The sequence below is a fragment of the Eptesicus fuscus genome, chromosome 23, assembly GCF_027574615.1.
Source record: "Eptesicus fuscus isolate TK198812 chromosome 23, DD_ASM_mEF_20220401, whole genome shotgun sequence".
Classification (NCBI taxonomy): Eukaryota; Metazoa; Chordata; class Mammalia; order Chiroptera; family Vespertilionidae; genus Eptesicus; species Eptesicus fuscus.
Window position 1 is genome coordinate 13,008,627 of NC_072495.1, and position 16,951 is coordinate 13,025,577.

Sequence of the window (16,951 nt, forward strand, 5' to 3'; positions counted from 1 at the left end):
GACCAGCGGCCAGGCCCGCAGGGCGAGATAGCATCGCCCAGCCTTGGGGCTGAAGCCGCCAGGGAGGCTGGCCGGGGCCTTGGAGAAAGGCCTGAGAAAGGCCGGCTTAGCTGCTCGGCGCTGGGGATTCTGAAGCCATTAGAGGGGATTAGCACCCGGGTTAATCTACTTTGGCCGCTCAATTGTCCGCAGGGAATGGGAGGTAGACACCTCAGCGGAGCAACCGAGGGACCTCTGCAGTCCAGGCCCTCGGGCTGGTCTCGGTTTCCCCCACTGTCACCAGGCTAAGCCCTGTCCTGAGGACCGGAGGGAGGGATGAACACCACGGTCAGCCAGGCCAACGCTGACATGCGGACCCAGCCCAGCAGGTGTGAGGGAATCCTGGCTCTTGGCTCCAGCCTTTGCAAACCCTGCCAGCCGTCCCAGGAAATCAGGGATACCTTTGCCCCTCTGCCCAGTCACCCCTCCCTTCTCCCGGCCAGCAGGAGGAAGGACACCTCCCTCTCCCCACTCCACCGTTGTGACTCGGTGTCAGACTACCCACGGAGCTTGGCTTCTCAGCAAGGCACAGAGCCACCGCTTGCAGACTCTCCATCTTTCCCTAAGGGACATGTTTGTTGAGGACCCCGAAGGGCCACATTCTTTGATCCACTAGCTGACAGCGGATTAATGCTTCCTGCTCCCCCCCCCCCCCCCCCACTTATCTCCATCCACCTCTCACTAGGTGGGACTGGGTGGGGCTGTGCAAGCCGGGGCTCTCTCAGCTCCCAGGTGGGTCCTTTGTGTGTGCCTGGGTTTGCCCATCTGAGAAATGGGGCTGCGGAGAGGAGGAAAGGTCTGTCCAGGCGGTACCGCTGTCCAGTGGGGCGGCCTGTGCTCACTGCTGCCTCCTGTAGGGACCCCTCCCAGCCCCCACTCCTCTTGGGTGGAAATGACAGACTCCCACAGTGGGGGACTCAAAGGGGTGACCCTGCACCTCCTCCTCCATGGGGATGTGGCAAGGCCACTGTGCCTTACATAAGCCCATGGATGGCAACAGGTGGCTGGACTGGAGCTGGCCAGTCCGGCAGCCTGGGGAGGGGTCCGCAGTGGAGAGGGGCTGAGGGAGCCCTCGTGGCCCCTGGCCCGATCTCCTTCCCCATGGCTGAGACCGGGGACACGGGAGCAGAAGCTACAGGGGGAGGAAAAGACACAGCTGTTAGTCCTTCCTTCCCGTCCTGAGCCGTGGCCGGCGAATCCCTAGCCCCGGCCTGTGGAGGGACAAGGCTGAGCCAGACCAGCCTCTGCCCTCCGGGAGCTGAGGTCTGAGCAAACAGGAAGGGGCGGCGGGGCCTGACGGGCGTTAATTACAGGTTAAAGGACGAGGGTGAGGGAGAAGGGACGGCGGTGCGGAGCGGTCTAGGGAAGAGCGGGCAGGCCGGCCTTGGGAGACCGGCATCTCCAGGCGGGGGCGGGGGCTGAGGGGTGTCCCTTCGGGCTGGCGCGTCGGGAGGGGCCCTTGGCAGCGCCAGGCGGGCGGTCGGTCGTCGGGGCAGGCGTCCTCGGTGACTCGGAGAGCGGCCGGGTGTTGGGGGATTGCAGGCGAGGTGGGGGGCCCTGTTGGTGAAAAGCGAGGACCAGGGGCTGGAGGCAGTGACCGTAACGCGGCCACCCGGCCACCCAGTCCAGGGTCCGAGCGCGCGGCCGCGACGTGACGTCATCAGCGCGCGCCGCTCCGACTTCCGGGCGAGCCTTGGCTCCCCGGGCTCCTCCCGAGCGCCACCGGCCAGGGGAAAGGCCGTGGAAAGCTGGCTCCTTCTTCAGAAATGGCCCCGGGAAGCCTCCTGGGGACCTCCCGCGCCCACGGACCCCGGTTTCCGGACCCCAAACCGGGGGCTGAGAGAGGCTCTGATGGTCTGCGGCCTTCCGCAGCCGGCCGGGCGATGGCGACCCTCCCCTCAGCCCCGACAGGCACAACCCCTTGCCCGCCACCTGATCCCACCCGCAGGATGAGCCTCAGGCCACGATCGCGGGCAGTGGGTTTACCTTCCCCGCATCACAGCCCTGGGGGGTCTCCTAGGCACCGAGCAGGGGCGCCTCGCCAGGTCACCGCAGCGGGGAGGAGGGGGCCCGGCGGCGCGGGCTCCAGGAGCCAACAGCAGGCTGGTGAGCGCCTCGGCGGCTCCGACCCGCTCAGCCTGCGAAACTGCCCAGGCCCAGCAGCTTCCCGAGGCCGCGCTTTCCAGCCCGGGGTGGGGGTGGGGGCGCAGCAGGCCACTGTAGGCATCGGAGTGGCGGAGGGAGTGGCATGGTTATCCCCTGAGGTCACCTGAGGAGGGGACACTCCTGTGGCCCAGTGGGGCCTTGCAGGTCAGGCTCGGGCCAATGGAGGGTTAAGTGAGAGGTGGGCGTGGCTGGCAACGGAGACTAAGGTGACAACCGGGAGGGTCAGAGGTCAGGGCTTGGGCCAATGTGAGCAGAGGGGAGGTTGCTCTCTGGGATATTTGCCAGGTGGGTGTGGGAAGAGGGAAGCTACAAGGCCACACCAGGGACCACCTTGTTTTCTATAAATCACCTACGTAGTTGGTCTACGCAATGGATCCTCCCATGGTCCTTTGCAGCCAGTTCTCCACTGTGCTTGCACCTCCATGCTTGTCCTGGTGTGCCCAGCCCCTCTTCCAGATCTGGAGGAGGCAGGAACTCCTTAGGCCCCCTAATTTTGTGCCTCTTAACCACCCTCCTCCCCGCCCCCCAGGGAATCTGTGAGAACCCGCAGGAAGTCCAGAGAGAATACTCTGGCATCAATTGAGATCGTGTCTGCTGTGAAGGCTGAGGGCACAACCTGAAAAACAGAATTCTCTGTTGACGGAGAGCAGACAGACCATTTGTCAGGAGTGACTGTGTGTGTGTGTGTTCTAAGCTCTGATTGCCATTCATCACCTACACAAGGATATGGGGGAACCCAGGGAACACCGGTGCAGGAGTGTCACCCAGTGAAGGAAGGGTTCAAGGAAGGTGGGGTGGGAACTAGAGGGCAGCTGCCTGAAGGCCTTTGCCTAGAGAGGCTAGCCACATAGTGAGGACAGGGCTGGAGGTTGGCCAAGCCCTGCCCCAGAAGCGGCCGCCACCCACCCTCTATTCCTTTGCCCCGTCTCTGAGGCCATTGTCCTTCCTGGGCACATTCCGTGATCCCAGGCGAGACTCTGCCAGATGGTGAAGGTTGCCGGAGGCTGAATGGAGGCTGGCTGAGGCTTCCAGATGGGCACAGAGGGTCTGTTGTGGAAGGAATATGGTCTTCACACTCAGCTCACATCTCTCCGAGAGTCAGACACAGCTGTCTCCTCCCTGACACTGGCCTGTGATCAGGCTGGAAGTCTAGTTTGTTCTGTTTCCTGATAACTTGAAGGTCTGCCCACATCTCTGCTCCTTTGCCCCTATAGTCACAAGGGCAGGCAATGATTCTAGTCCCGGTGGTCCCATGTCTACACGGTCCCTGCCCTTGGCCTCCTCTCTGCAGCCTTTGGGGTCTTGGCTAAATGCAGCTAGGCTTTCTCCAGGTCCTCACTTGCCTTTCCAGCTGCTCTCTCTGCTACTTCCCTCCAGCCTTTATGGCCCTCAGCCCAGACACAAGCTTTCTCCTGCCCCTCCCCCGCCACTTCCCTCAGGTCTCAGCCCCAAGAACAAGAACTGAGGTTGCCTAACTCCTCAGGCAGTGCCTAACAGGGAGTTCCAACAGGGCAGGTGGCAACTCTGCTCACAGCCCCCAGGGGACTCAGACCCAGCTCGATCAACTTTTCTAGCTGGGCTACCTACTTTGTCCACATTGTGCTGTGAGGCACAGCAGGGGACCCTGAAGCTATGGCAGAGTTCCTGCCCCTCCTGAGTACATGCCCTGCTTTTAGCCAAGGGTAGTCTTGGTCCCTTCGTCCCTGTGAAGGGGGAGAGGGACAGGACTCTGGGGTGCTGGTGAGCAATGAGTAAGAGGCTACCATCCCAGGAGATCAGTGTTCAAGGGCATTAGAACCAGAGAGACTACAAACTACCTCTTGCAACCCAATGAAAAAGCTACCACGTGTGGGCTTACTGTATTAAGCATTGTTCTAAGCACCTTACACGGATGTAATTTCATTCTCACAGCCCACTGGAGTGGGTTCCTGTGTCACCCCATGTTACAGATTAGGAAATTGAAGTTAGGTGACTTGCCTAAGATCACAGTGAGCAGATGAGGAGCCAGGGTCCTGCCCCCTCATGGGTCACATGCTGTGTCCTGGACAGCAGATGCCAAGGGGCTATGTGCCCCTCTGGCCTCAGTAGTCTGTGCTGTGGGTCAGTGCTGCCCATCACCTGCTTTCATCCCCACAGTAAAGCTTGAGGCTGAGCTGGTAGCCTGAGGTTGAGGTCCCAGCGAGAGTGTCTGCCACACAGTGCTCCCCGAGTTCCTGCACCCTGGTGCGTGTACGTGTGGGGGGACAGCCCTGACCCCTGTGGGTAGGCAAGCTTTGCTGCTTGCACCTTCTCCGTCGTGGCAAAGATTGGCAAGTCTCCTGTGAATATCAGGAGCACGTGGCCCAACCCTTCTAAAATCTGTGTTCCTTGCTCTCCAAGCCCACACGTGGCCCTCAATTCTACCCCAGAATGTTCAGATCCAGGTGTTGTGGGAGGTTACCCGTGGGACACTCCCCCCCCCCCCCCAGCAGCAGCAGCAGTTCCAGGGAGGGGACCGTCCTATTGGGAGGCTTCTGCTGGCAAGTTATTGTCCAGCCCCAGCCTGAGCCAACCCTTTTCATGGCTTGTACCCATTAAGTCACCTGGACAGGAAGGCACCTCTGCCTCCACATAGCCAGGGGTACTGGTTCACCCCATTCTGCTCTGGGGCTCCTCCACTTGGCTAATGGGTGGTGGTTCCAGCTCCTGATATGAGGGGGGTGGGAAGAGCCCTGGGGATCCTTCAGTTCAGAGCTCTGTATCCCCCAATCTGTGCCTGGATCCTGGGATTCCAGCAACAGGCACACCTTCCTTTGAGGGGTGAGGTACCCCTAGGGCCCTGGTCAGGGAGCTCCACCTATTCCTGCTCCAGGCCTCCCAGTCCCGGTGGAGAAAAGGCCCCATGCTCAGAGCCTCCGGGGACTACATGCCCCACAAAGCCCTTTACCTCAGACCATTTCACAGAGAAGCCAGGAGGGAGGGAGGGGCCTAATCACAGGTTGAAGGATAAGAGCCCAGGAACACTGTCTCCCCAGGCCCAACCAGCAGCATGGGGCAGCTCTCCATTCTGCCCACGCAGTGCTTTCTTCCAAGTGACCCTACAGGATCTTGGCCACAGGCCACAGGCCAGGCCTGGATGAAGCCCAGATGTTCCCTGGCCTGGTGTCAGGTCTGAGGGTTGACACTGGCTACAGCTGGCTTGCCCACCTGCCTGCCAGTTGCCTGGCTGCCCTGGCCCCCTGCCAATATCCTCAGAAGGGCTTGACCTTCACAGAGGCTTGGCCATCACTGCCCACCCACAAATGGGCCCACACAGGGACAGGAGGCTGTGACAGTATCCGGTTTATTCTGCCTCGGGAGGGTGGTCCTGAGAGCGGCGGGTGCCACCCTGTCCCAGGCGGAGGGAGGGCCCAAGGGCCAGTTAAGGCCAGTGGCAGGAAAAGCGGGGGGCATGCAGCCCCTGGAATGCAGTGAGGCCAGGCTGAGGCCCGGAGGCAGCTGTGGTATGCAGGGGTGGGTGCACCTGCTGCCCAGGGTGGAAGGCACCGGGCTGGGACCAAGCCATGGTGACAGGGCTGTGGGCCCAGGCAACACGGGCACCCTGGGAAGTGGGACACAGGGTCACAGAACACAAAACATGAAACACAGGCACAGGGCGCGCGAGTCAGACTGTGGGCAAGGGGCACAGAGTTACAGGCCAGAGGACACCAGCCTCTGCTGAACACACGAACACAATGGTGGTGTCATTTGGACCACGAGGGACACGGTACCATGGGACATGTGGACTCAATGGCTGTGGGGAAGAGGCCCAGGCCGTGGAATGCAAGGGACAAGAGAGGGGGCCTTTTGGCACGACTGCACTGGAATCATGAGAAGAGGGTGGAGGGGGTTGGTCTGGAGGTGCCTGAGGGCAGCCCCAATGCAGACCCTTGGGGCTCAGTCTGTCTGCCACACTTTGTTGAGCAGCTTCACCACTTCGTCGTAGATGATGAACACGATAGCCACGTCCGCACAGACCCGGCCCAACCGGGGGACAGTGCCCTTGTAGAATCTGGGGTTGAGGGGGAGAAAAACCCAGGTGAGGCGGTAGGTGAAGGACACTGCCCCTAGACAGGGCGGGTGGGTCCAGACATCGGAGGGGCAAGAACAGGGACCCAAAGGTAAGGACTTCCTAGGGGATGGCCTGGGGCAGGCAGGGGTTTTGGGGTGAGGCCTAGGGAGGCCAGGGAGGGCCTGGGGTGGGGAAAACAACCCTGTCTGTCACTCACGCCTTGAGCCCCTCATTCCTCAGAATCTGCATGCCGCAGTCCCACGTGTTCCGGTATTTGTGTGCCTCTAGGCCCTGCAAGACACCAGCACCCCACAGGACTCAGCAGCCAGCCCCTGTCCCACACTCCCCGCCCCTCCTCAGCTCTATCCCACCTGCATCCGGGTTTTGATCACGTCCAGAGGAGTGTTCCCGAAGACACTGGCTGCACCCGCAATAGCTCCGAAAACCCCGGTGATCAGTGGGTTCATGGGCTTGTTGGGGTTGTCCCCTGGATGTGGGTGGGGGTTGCAATCAGAAAGTGATGGGAAGGAAAGGGGTCAGCTCTGATGGCTGGGGAGGAGTATGAACGAGGGCTTATGAGGTGGGGTCTTGGGGCAGCACACATACCTCGATACCAGTTGCGCAGGGAGGTCATGACGAAGAAGCGGATGGCCTGGTTGGAGCCCTGCTTTAGCACGGTGGCCGTGAGGCCCTGGTATGTCCCCTTCAGCCCTGGGGGCAGGCAGGAATGGAGGTTACACTTGCACACAGGCCCAGTGGGGACTGGGGGAAGCTGCACACAGGAGTGCAAGGCAGAAGGAGGAAGGCCCTTCCATTCTGGCCAAGGTCCCTGAGGAGGAAGGCCCAGTGGCTCACCTTGCTCCCGCACAATCTCCCTGACCCCGTGGAAGAATCCTCTGTACTTGGGGTTGGGAGAGGTCTGGTCATGGATGAACTTCACCTGAGAGAGAGAGGGAAGCAAAGGAGCTGGCTCCCAGGGTGCCATGGGAAGGGCACACTTGGCTCCTTGGCTTGCAGGTCCAGAGCCCACCAGTCAGGCCAGATCTTCATCTGGAAACAGGGCCCATACGGCCACTGTCCGACTTGAGGCCAAAGAGTCAAGAAAGAGGGCCCGCCTCACTAGTTTGTGTTTGTGGTGTTGCCTGTATCTCCGGCAGCAAACACGCATTGTTTTGTTTATAAAAGTGCTTTTAAAAAATTTACCATCTTCCTACTGCTTTCAGAACGGAGTCCAGCCTCCACAGGAGGCCCATCCTGCAGGCCTCCGGCACTCAGCTCCCCATTCACCCCTTGCCCCTCCTGCTGGACCCTCCCACCTCAACATCTCCATTGGACACAGGGACACAGCATCACCCCCGGCTCCACCACCTCCTCCCCTCTGCATGCTTTGTTCCCACAGGGAACCTCCCCACCTTCACGGTCTCCATTGGACACACGACCACCACGGCCTCAGCCACTCCTGCGCCCAGGCCACACAGCAGCCCTCGAGTGCTGTCCAGCCGGCCCTGGGCGTCCCGCATGTGGTTGCTGAGGAACTCGAACATCCCGAACCTTGGGGCGGAAGGCAGTGGGGTGAGAGGGGCCGCCACCACCATTGCCACCTTCCAGAGACCGCCCCCACCCCGGGCCCGCCTCACCTAACGGCCGCCTTGGGGATGGAGCCGTAGAGCAGGGAGCTGAGGCCTCGGTACAGGCCCAGGACGCCATGGCTGCGCACTGTCTGCCGCACACAGTCCCCTGGGGAAGGGGGTGGTCAGCGACTCCAGTCCCCCCGGGGCCCGCCCCTCGGGGCTCCCCGCTGCTGCCCCCTGCTCACCGATGCCCCGGTAGCGCGGCGGGTGAGAGCGCTCGTCCAGCTGCAGCTGCGTCTTCACGTACTCGGTGGGGAAGGTGATGCAAATTTCGATGCCTCCGGCCAAGCCGCCTGCGGGAACCCGGACTCGTGGTCTGAGACCCCCCGCCCGGACGCCCCGCCCCCGCCCCGGACTTTGTCCGGCCAGGTCCCCTACCCCACCCCGTCCCCCTAGCGAGGCTCCGAGGGGTGACACGCAGGGTGAGCTGGAGACCAGCGCCGCGCCCCCCGCCCAACCCGGAAGTGGGGAGGGGCCTTGGCGTCCCAGGACGCCCGGAAGCGCGGCGGGACCGGCGGACTAGGGGTTCGCGCCCCTGAGGAGCCCACCTGCCAGGATAGCCTTCCCCGGATGCGTCAGTTTGGCCTTTCCGGGCGCGGGCGCAGCGGCCGCCAGATCGCGAGGCGCCGCCATTGCAGGGAGGCAGTAGGCGAGAGGCGGGGCGCCCGGCGCTGGCCGCGGGTCCGAGCCTCCGGTGCTCCGCGGAGCCTGCGGAGGTGGCGGCGGCTGGTTATGTCCGGGGGCGGGGCGGCCGCGTCAGCTCCAGGACTCCGCCCCGCGTGGTTCGAGCCGGGCCCCGCCCCCGGTCCGCCCCGTGTGGGCCGGGAAACTGAGGCCGGGGCGGGGACCAACCCAGCCAATGGACGAGCCCGACCCCTGGACCACCTCGCTCGGCGGGGCCGGGGTCCTCGGTGGGCGGCGCCGCGCCGGACCGGAGCCGTGGGTCAAAGTGCAGTCTCCCAAGCCGGTCTGGGCCTTGAGCATAGCTGGGCGCGGAGAGGAGCGGGCTCGGGGTCTGCATTCCCGACGCGAGCGGCCGGACCCCGGGGATGGCGGTGGCGAGACACGTGGGCTAGCCCCATCCTGGCTGTTTGAGGGTCTGGCCTTCCCACACCTGCGGGCTCGGCGGTTACCACGCCCCTTCCGGGATTTACAACTCCAAGCAGTGCACACGGTCCATAAAAGACCCAAACACACCTGGCTGTATCTCCCGGGCGGCTTCCCTGTGTGGGTGCAGGTCCCCCAAACCCCAGAGGACCCAGCAGATTTCTTGCCCCCTCCTACCTACACCACCACCAAGCAGGGAAGCTTTGCCTTGATAAACCGACTTTAATATTCACGATCAGCAGGAGCTCAAGGCCAGATCAGATGGGTGGACTAGGGGTTCGCGTCAGCTGTGTCTGCAAAGTGACCAGGAGAGGGCAGCTCGCAAGTGCCAGCGCCAATGAAGAGAAGGCGCCCCTCCCCCAAGTGCTGGGGACTCGTTGCAGACAAGAACTCCTCAGGGTGCTGGCGGGTCTGAAGACTTGAGCTGACCTCCCTGTCTGGCACCGGGAGCTGGTCTTCTTAGGTAGTCAAGGGTTACCTTGACACCCCCAGGTTCTGGGATGGCTCAGTGGCTGCAATCAATGGGTCTCAGCAAAAATAAATAACATCCAGGTGTCTCCACCTTGTATCCGGGTCCTCCGTGCTCCTTGAGGGAGTTACTAAATCGGTAGACGGAGTGTTGCCACTGAGTGGCCACTACAGACTGCAGCCATACACAGGAGGCTGGGCAACGGCAGGAACAGCCACAGGGGGAGCCACGCGCGCTGGTCCAGTAGGAGGGCCTGCGGTCAGCATCAGCTGCAGGCTGGCAGAGGGAGAAGCCAAGGATGAGCAGGCCTCCTGCTGCCCCCAAGTGGCCAGGGCCTCAAGGAGCAGGGTTGCAGCCTGGTCCTAACGATCCAGAACAAGCATGTCAAACTGAAGGCCCACAACGAATATTTTTGCGGCCCAGCCGATTTAATGGTATGTAAGAAACGTTTTTCTTTTTAATATATTTTTATTGATTTCAGAGAGGAAGGGAGAGGGAGAGAGAGATAGAAACATCAATGATGACAGGGAATCATTGATCGGCTGCCTTCTGCATGCCCCCCGCTGGGGATCGAGCCCACAACCAGGGCATGTGCCTTGACTGGAATCGAACCTGGGACCTTTCAGTCCACAGGCTGACGCTTTATCCACTGAGCCAAATCGGCTAGGGCAGTGGTCGGCAAACTCATTAGTCAACAGAGCCAAATATCAACAGTACAACGATTGAAATTTCTTTTGAGAGCCGAAAACCGAATTCTGCGCATGGGCCACGAAGTTTCAATCGCACTGCATGTGTGCACCCACACGTGGTATTTTGTGGGAGAGCCACAATCAAGGGGCCAAAGAGCCACATGTGGCTCGTGAGCCGCAGTTTGCTGACCACTGGGCTAGGGCTGTAAGAAACGTTTGAATAAAAATTTCATAACTTAATTTTACAACTTTCTGTTATACGTAATTAATAACTACAATGTTTGCTAATGACTGATTACTATAATCGTGTTGCATTCATTTTCCTTACGCGCTTTACGCGCAGACGCACCATTTCCCTCCACTAATACTAGCAGCAAATATTTTAGCAGCCGATTGCTATGTCATTAGTCTTGGATTGATTTGTTTGGTGTGTGCAACAGGAAATATTTCGCTTTTGGAGAACAAGAAAAATAGGTTTACTTGCGTTATGCTTACTTTATGCAGTTATTCAGTGTCTGGTAAGTTAATGTTCAAGAAAAAATATTAATTTTTATTAAAATGTTCTATTATTTCATGTTAACAATTACTCATTTATTTCAGCCCTTTGTATTCAGCATGTCTCTATCGAAATAAACCTGTTTCTATGAAAATTGAAGCTTTTGTTTTTCTGTGGCCCACATAAACTTAAACCTTGTTTATTTGGCCCGTGTTAGCCTTTGAGTTTGACATGCTTGATCCAGAGGCTGAGGCTCCAAAAGCAGATGCCGGAGGCAGGGACTGTGGGAGCTGCTGTTGTAGGGCCAACTCTAGAGGGTGAGCTCATCCCCAAGTAGGGCACTTACTTAGCTAAACTGGTAGGGTCTCACCAATGCCCATCGATATCTAGAAAAAACAGATTTAAAAAAAAGCAAAAAAAACAAAACAGTTTGACATTAATGGTAGGTGGGCACCATGACCCCCAAGGAGCACAGTTGGTGGAAGACTCACGTGTTGTGTGCTCACATTACACCCTCAGGCCTATGTTAGTCCAGCAAATGCATTCTAGGAACCATTAGCCTCTCTGTGCAGTGGATACCAAACAACCTGTCTACTGAATGGCCAGGCCATCTAGGCAGGTTCTCAAGTGCAAAGGCAACAATAGCCTGTCAGGGGCCAGACAGGTGCACACAGCAGTACCTTGAGACAGGGCAGTTGCCAGGCACAAGGAATAGGCAAGGGCACCCCCACCAGAAGGCATTTGTCCTCAGAGAAGGGAGGACAGTGGTGGTGTCTCTTCAGCATTCCTGGATCACTGACCTTCTGCCTTCTCTACATCTGGTAGCCATTGTGGTCCTCATCCCTCACCCTGTCCATTCCCACCCCAATCTGAATCCCAGCCAGGGACAGGGGACAGGAGCTATGGGATGCCACCTACTAAACAGGGGAGGGGTGGGCTCTACCACATGCTTCTTTCACGTGTGCAGACTCTCTGAGGTGTCTAGTCTGTCCCTGCAAAGCAGAGCAAGAGGCAAGAGCCTGTGAGTGCCTGCCTTACAGGCCACATGCAGTCTTGGCCTGGAGGTGAACTTGGGGGCAAGCACACAGCCTCCAGGAGAGTTAGAATGAGGACAGGCACACAGAACTCTGCTGCACTGACAGTGACCACCACTTCATTCCTCAAAGCGAAGCCTCTCTAACCAGGTGGAGTTATGAGTGCCCACTGGGGCCCCGATGAACCCCAGGTGCTATTCCATCCATGTACTTCCCAAGTGGACACTTGACCACCAGGTGCACTGGAGCAGTGAGCTGTGAGTGGGCATGACTCACAGGGCTGAGTCCTCCTCTGGACACAGGGACACTGCTGAGACAATGCAGTAGCTCCTGCTTCTAGAGTCCAGGCTGCTCACCCCTTCTAAGGATACTGGTCACCTTACACCTGGGACCCTCCGCCTGGCGAAGAGGATGCTCCATCTGAGAGGCAGGGGCTGTGATGGCCATCTGAAGACAAACTGCACTTTGCCTTTCTTTGAGGCTTCACCAGGTGCAGTGCCCACAGGCTGGAACAGACAGACAGATGGAGAGGGAATAGAATGAGGCGGTGCCATGGGGGATGTACTGTGCGAGAAGGAATGACAGCAACTGTGTGTCTGGGACCCCCCCAAACAAGCACATGGGTAAGAAAGAAGAAACAATATGTGCCCTGTGTGCACTCAGGTCTGGGAGAGCTCAGGCAAGGCCCCAGAAACCTAGCAGAGAGCTCTGATGCCAGCCCTGTGCGCTCCCTTTCCTCTCCCCTCCATGGGACCTGCGCTAAGGAAGGAGCAAGAAAGCTGTCCTCTCACAACCTGTCCTCTCTGCCTTCAGCTGGCCGCACTGGGAGAGCGCTGGGGAGCAGACGGTTCTCAGCGAGGGATGGCCACTGAGCTGCTCAGATGAGTCAAGAGGCCTGGGACCAGGATCTCTCGTCAGGAAGGGGCTGTGGCATTCTTGTCTGGACCCCTCTGCCTCACAACAGTGTCCAGTCTGCTGGTCCCCAGCCCCCAAGAACCAGCTATACTCCCTCGTGAGCACCCTCCTCTCCCCACCAGGTGACAGGCATCTGGCTGGGGGCTAGCAGAGGCATGTGGGGCAGGACTGAGGGCAGGCACCATGGCAGCTCCTGCCTTCCAGGACTAGGGAAGGTGTCTGGGGACCCTGGGCCAGGGACCAGGGTCCTTCCAGCAAGAAGGCACACTTTATGGGTCCCTCCTCCTGCAGCAGGGCCATGGCCTTGAATGGCCCTGGGATGGCCCAGAGGAAGCCCTTGCAGGCCAAAGCTGGTAGCACCAGGCCCCACCCCCTCCGTTTTTTCCCTAACCCCCATACTAACCCTGGGAGGCTCCTCCCATGCACACGGAAAGAAGCCTTGGCCCGTGGCTCGTTGGCATTGTGGGGCCTCCGTCTGGCTGGAAGGAGGTTAGGAATGTGGCTCGAAGGGCAAGTAGGCACTGCTGAGCGACTGCTTTTCTGCAGACTTAGAAACAAATCCGACCAGATGACATGGGTCTCTGGAGTGGCTACAGCTAGGCCCTAGTGACTCCTAGGGCTTCGACTCACAGGGAGTTGAAATTAGACACTGTCACCTCATTAAACAGCTCATAAACCTGCAAAGAAAGCCAGAATGGGACACTAGGGACACCAGGTGATATCTGGAGTGGCAGAAGTGATGTGCCAAGACATAAGTATGGCCTCTGGGCCAGGAAGACTTGTGTCTAAACCCCCCAACCCCTTCTTCACCTGTCAGCTTTGGACCTGAACCCCAGTGTCTGCAGCTGTAGAGGGGATGACTGTTTCCTTCATTAAAGGCTTAAATCCATGTTAACATTCCTATTAACTGCTCCTCCCATTGCCAATAGCTGGTGCTGAGAGGTAGCTGGCCCACACCAGCTGTCCCTGGGCCCTCTGGTGGTGGGTGAAATGACTGCATCCCCCTCAGGCCCCCCCTCCACTGTGTGGAACGGCTGCGAGGGCAAGTGCTCAGTTCTATCCAGCTCCCCACCACCCCACGGTGATTTTCTAGAAATAATAACACTGGGCAGAAAAACAATCAAGTGCGAAGGCAAGAAAGAGGCTTCTCCCAACAGCAGCCTGGGCGGTTTGGGCAATCTGGGCTGGCCTCCAACCAGCTGCGGCAGGGCCTCTGCAGACCAGCGCCAGAGTCACAACCAGGGGCCAAGGAGCCACAGAAGGGCATGCACTTACTTTGCTAAGGTACTCCCTCATCACCTGGGTGACGCAGGTCATGGCCAGGCCTACCAGGTTGTGCCTCCAGGCCAGCTCCAACATCACATTCGGGGAAGCCGGTTGTAGCAGGTGAAGGGAGAGGCTGCGAAGCACTCCTGCTCGCCCTCCTCCGGGAACCACTGCAGCTACTTCTCAGCCATCTTGGTGTTGACTCTGCAGTGTGCTGCATGGCGTCCTGCAACCGAGGCAGATGCACAGCTTGGCCACCCTGCCTTTCTGGGCTGACAGGGTACAGGAGCAGTGCCAAGCTCCAGGAAGGCCCTTCCCTCATCCCCACAGGGTTCCCTGTGCACAGTGGTTAGAGCATTGGCCCACAGACTGAAAGGTCCTGGGTTTGATTCCGGTCAAGGGCGTGTACCTCTGTTGCAGGCTTGATCCCTGGTCAGGTCATGTGCGGGAGGCAACCAATCGATGTGGCTCTGTCACACTGATGTTTCTCTTTCTGTCTCTTCCCCTCCCTTCCATTCTCTCTAAAATTAATGGGAATGCCCTAACTCGTTTGGTTCAGTGGATACAGCGTCGGCCTGTGCACTGAAGGGTCGGTCCTGGGTTCAATTCCAGTCGAAAGCACATGCCTGGGTTGTGGGCTCGATCCCCAGTAGGGGATGTGCAGGAGGCAACCAAACAATGATTCTTTCTCATCACTGATGTTTCTATCTCTCCCTCTCCCTTCCTCTCTGAAATCAACAAAAATATATTTTAAAAAATCAATGGGAAAAATATCCTTGGGTGAAGATTATCCAAATAAATAAATAAATATAAAATGAAAAATTTAAAAAGGGGCTTAGGGACAGTAAGTAGTCTGTCTGAGAGAGTTACAGCTGTGTTTACACAAGACTTTTTTTAAAAAATATATTTTATTGATTTTTTACAGAGAGGAAGAGAGAGGGATAGACAGTTAGAAACATCGATGAGAGAGAAACATCGATCAGCTGCCTCCTGCACACTCCCACTGGGGATGTGCCTGCAACCAAGGTACATGCCCCCAACCGGAATCGAACCTGGGACCCTTTAGTCCGCAGGCCGACGCTCTATCCGCTGAGCCAAACCGGTTTCGGCTACACAAGACTCTTGGTGAAAACACCAACTGACTGTACTGAAGAGCTAGAACACATTAGGTGCACTGAACACCCCCCATGCTGTCATGCCTCTGTGCCTCTGAAGATGGTCCTTTTTCCTTTTGTATCTGTCTTCTCCTCAGGCTCATTCACAACCTTATCCCGGTCCCTGGCATGTTAAATAATTTACTAGGAAAGAAGTTACTTGTTTTAGGAAGTCAGATTTAGTGCATCTGAAGATATATTTAAGAAAATATATTTTAAACTTACCAGCAAGCTTTACTAGCTCAAAGAGAGCGCTTTGTAAACGAGGGCCTATGAAGAATGATGACACCAAGGTCTTTTATAGAACTTACTTAAAATTCTAGGACTAGAGGTCAATGGGGGGAAAAGGAGACATATGTAATACTTACAGCAATAAAGAATTAAAAAAAAAAACAAAAACAAATTCTAGGACTAGGTTGGTTTAGGATAGTTTAAAAACTACACTTTTATAGTGCTTTACAGAACCTCTCTCAAATTACACTACTGTAAGTTTTCTGTATTTTATTTTATTTTTATTTTTTTTAATTTCTTTATTGATTAAGGTATCACATATTTGTCCTTGTCCCCCCATTCCCATCCCACCCCCCTCCCCCCACATGCCCCCACCCCCCAGTTTTCTGTATTTTAAAACCAATACATAAGACCCTATATTTATCCCTGTTAAATGTCAACTAGTTGGATTCCGGCCTGTGAAGATCTGTTCGGATTCTAATTTTGTCAATGAACTGTGCTATCCCAGCTCTGTGGCATCCTTATGTAAGCAGCCAAGAGTGATGGAAATCTCTCCCTGGCATGGAGGCCACCAGCAGGCCTCAAGCAAGAGAAGCAGCAGAAGAAAATATAGAAGAGACTGAATGCAGCACATTAGGTGAAGCAGCAAGGGGGGAAAATACAGGAAGACCAGGGGAAGCAAAGAAATACTTACAGGATGTGGGACAGGGTGACAACTATCGCCCAGGAGGATATTAACAAACAATACTGTCAAATTGATGCTGTGATCTGTATGTGATCCTAAAAGAAAGATCTTTCAAACTATAATAAGTTACAAAAGCAAAGGGCAGGAGAATATTTATAGTAGGATTCTTTTAATCATTTTTTGAAAAATATAGTGGTGTCTACTGGAGAGAGAGACCCAGCAGAACAGAATTTATACTTAATTTATACTTTCTGTATGGGGCCATTCTCCCGTGTATATGTATTACTTGAAAGTCTGTTCCAGATAGACTTTTGCCTCAGCTACAGAATGCTCAAGAACTGGTGGAGAAGAACATTGCTAAAGATCTTCCTAGGACTTGATAACTCTTTCAACCCAATTAACTAAAAAAATACTGGGAATCTTGTGCAGGTTAGGGGTTTTGAACATTTAAACATGTTATATAGTGATGACTTGTTTTTCCAAGGAAGCCCTATTCAAATTCATTTATCATTTGGTCACTTACCATGCCACTGTTGTGGGCGCTCTCACAAAGGCTCACCCTCCCACACATGCACGGTGAATAGGTGGTTACTTTCCTCAATCCTATATAATAAAGAGCTTATATGCTAACTAGAAGCCCAGTGCACGAAATTTGGGGCCCCTCAGCCTGGCCTGCACCCTCTTGCAGTCCGGGAGCCCTCGGGGGATGTCCTAAGCCGTCAGTCGGACATTCTTAGCGCTGCCATGGAGGTGGGAAAGGCTCCCGCCACTGCCGCTGCGCTCCCCGTGGGAGCGCATTGACCACCAGGAGCAGCTCCTGTGTTGAGCATCTGCCCCCTGGTGGTCAGTGCGCATCATAGCGACCAGTCATTCTGCTGTTTGGCTGATTTGCATATTAGCCTTTTATTATATAGGATTAGACCAGACAGCCGAACAACCTTCCAGACGTCCTTCCGGATGACTTCCAGACAAAGTTGGGGCTGCGAGAGCCAAGTCCTTTGCACGAATTTTGCGCATTGGGCCTCTAGTTTGTAAATAA

The 16,951-nt window shown here is 56.7% G+C and overlaps 1 protein-coding gene across 1 annotated transcript; it reads right to left on the reverse strand.

The window, feature by feature from the left end:
- Window positions 1–5,508: 5,508 nt before the first annotated feature.
- On the reverse strand, window positions 5,509–8,865 carry SLC25A1 (solute carrier family 25 member 1). The gene is made up of 10 exons (XM_008142612.3): window positions 8,752–8,865; window positions 8,415–8,574; window positions 8,052–8,159; window positions 7,873–7,972; window positions 7,648–7,786; window positions 7,091–7,175; window positions 6,842–6,946; window positions 6,607–6,722; window positions 6,453–6,526; window positions 5,509–6,235 (listed from the first exon to the last, which is right to left on the reverse strand). The coding sequence occupies exons 1-10, from the start codon at window positions 8,848–8,850 to the stop codon at window positions 6,121–6,123; spliced, it is 1,101 nt and encodes a 366-aa protein (XP_008140834.3). The 5' UTR covers window positions 8,851–8,865; the 3' UTR covers window positions 5,509–6,120.
- Window positions 8,866–16,951: the final 8,086 nt, after the last annotated feature.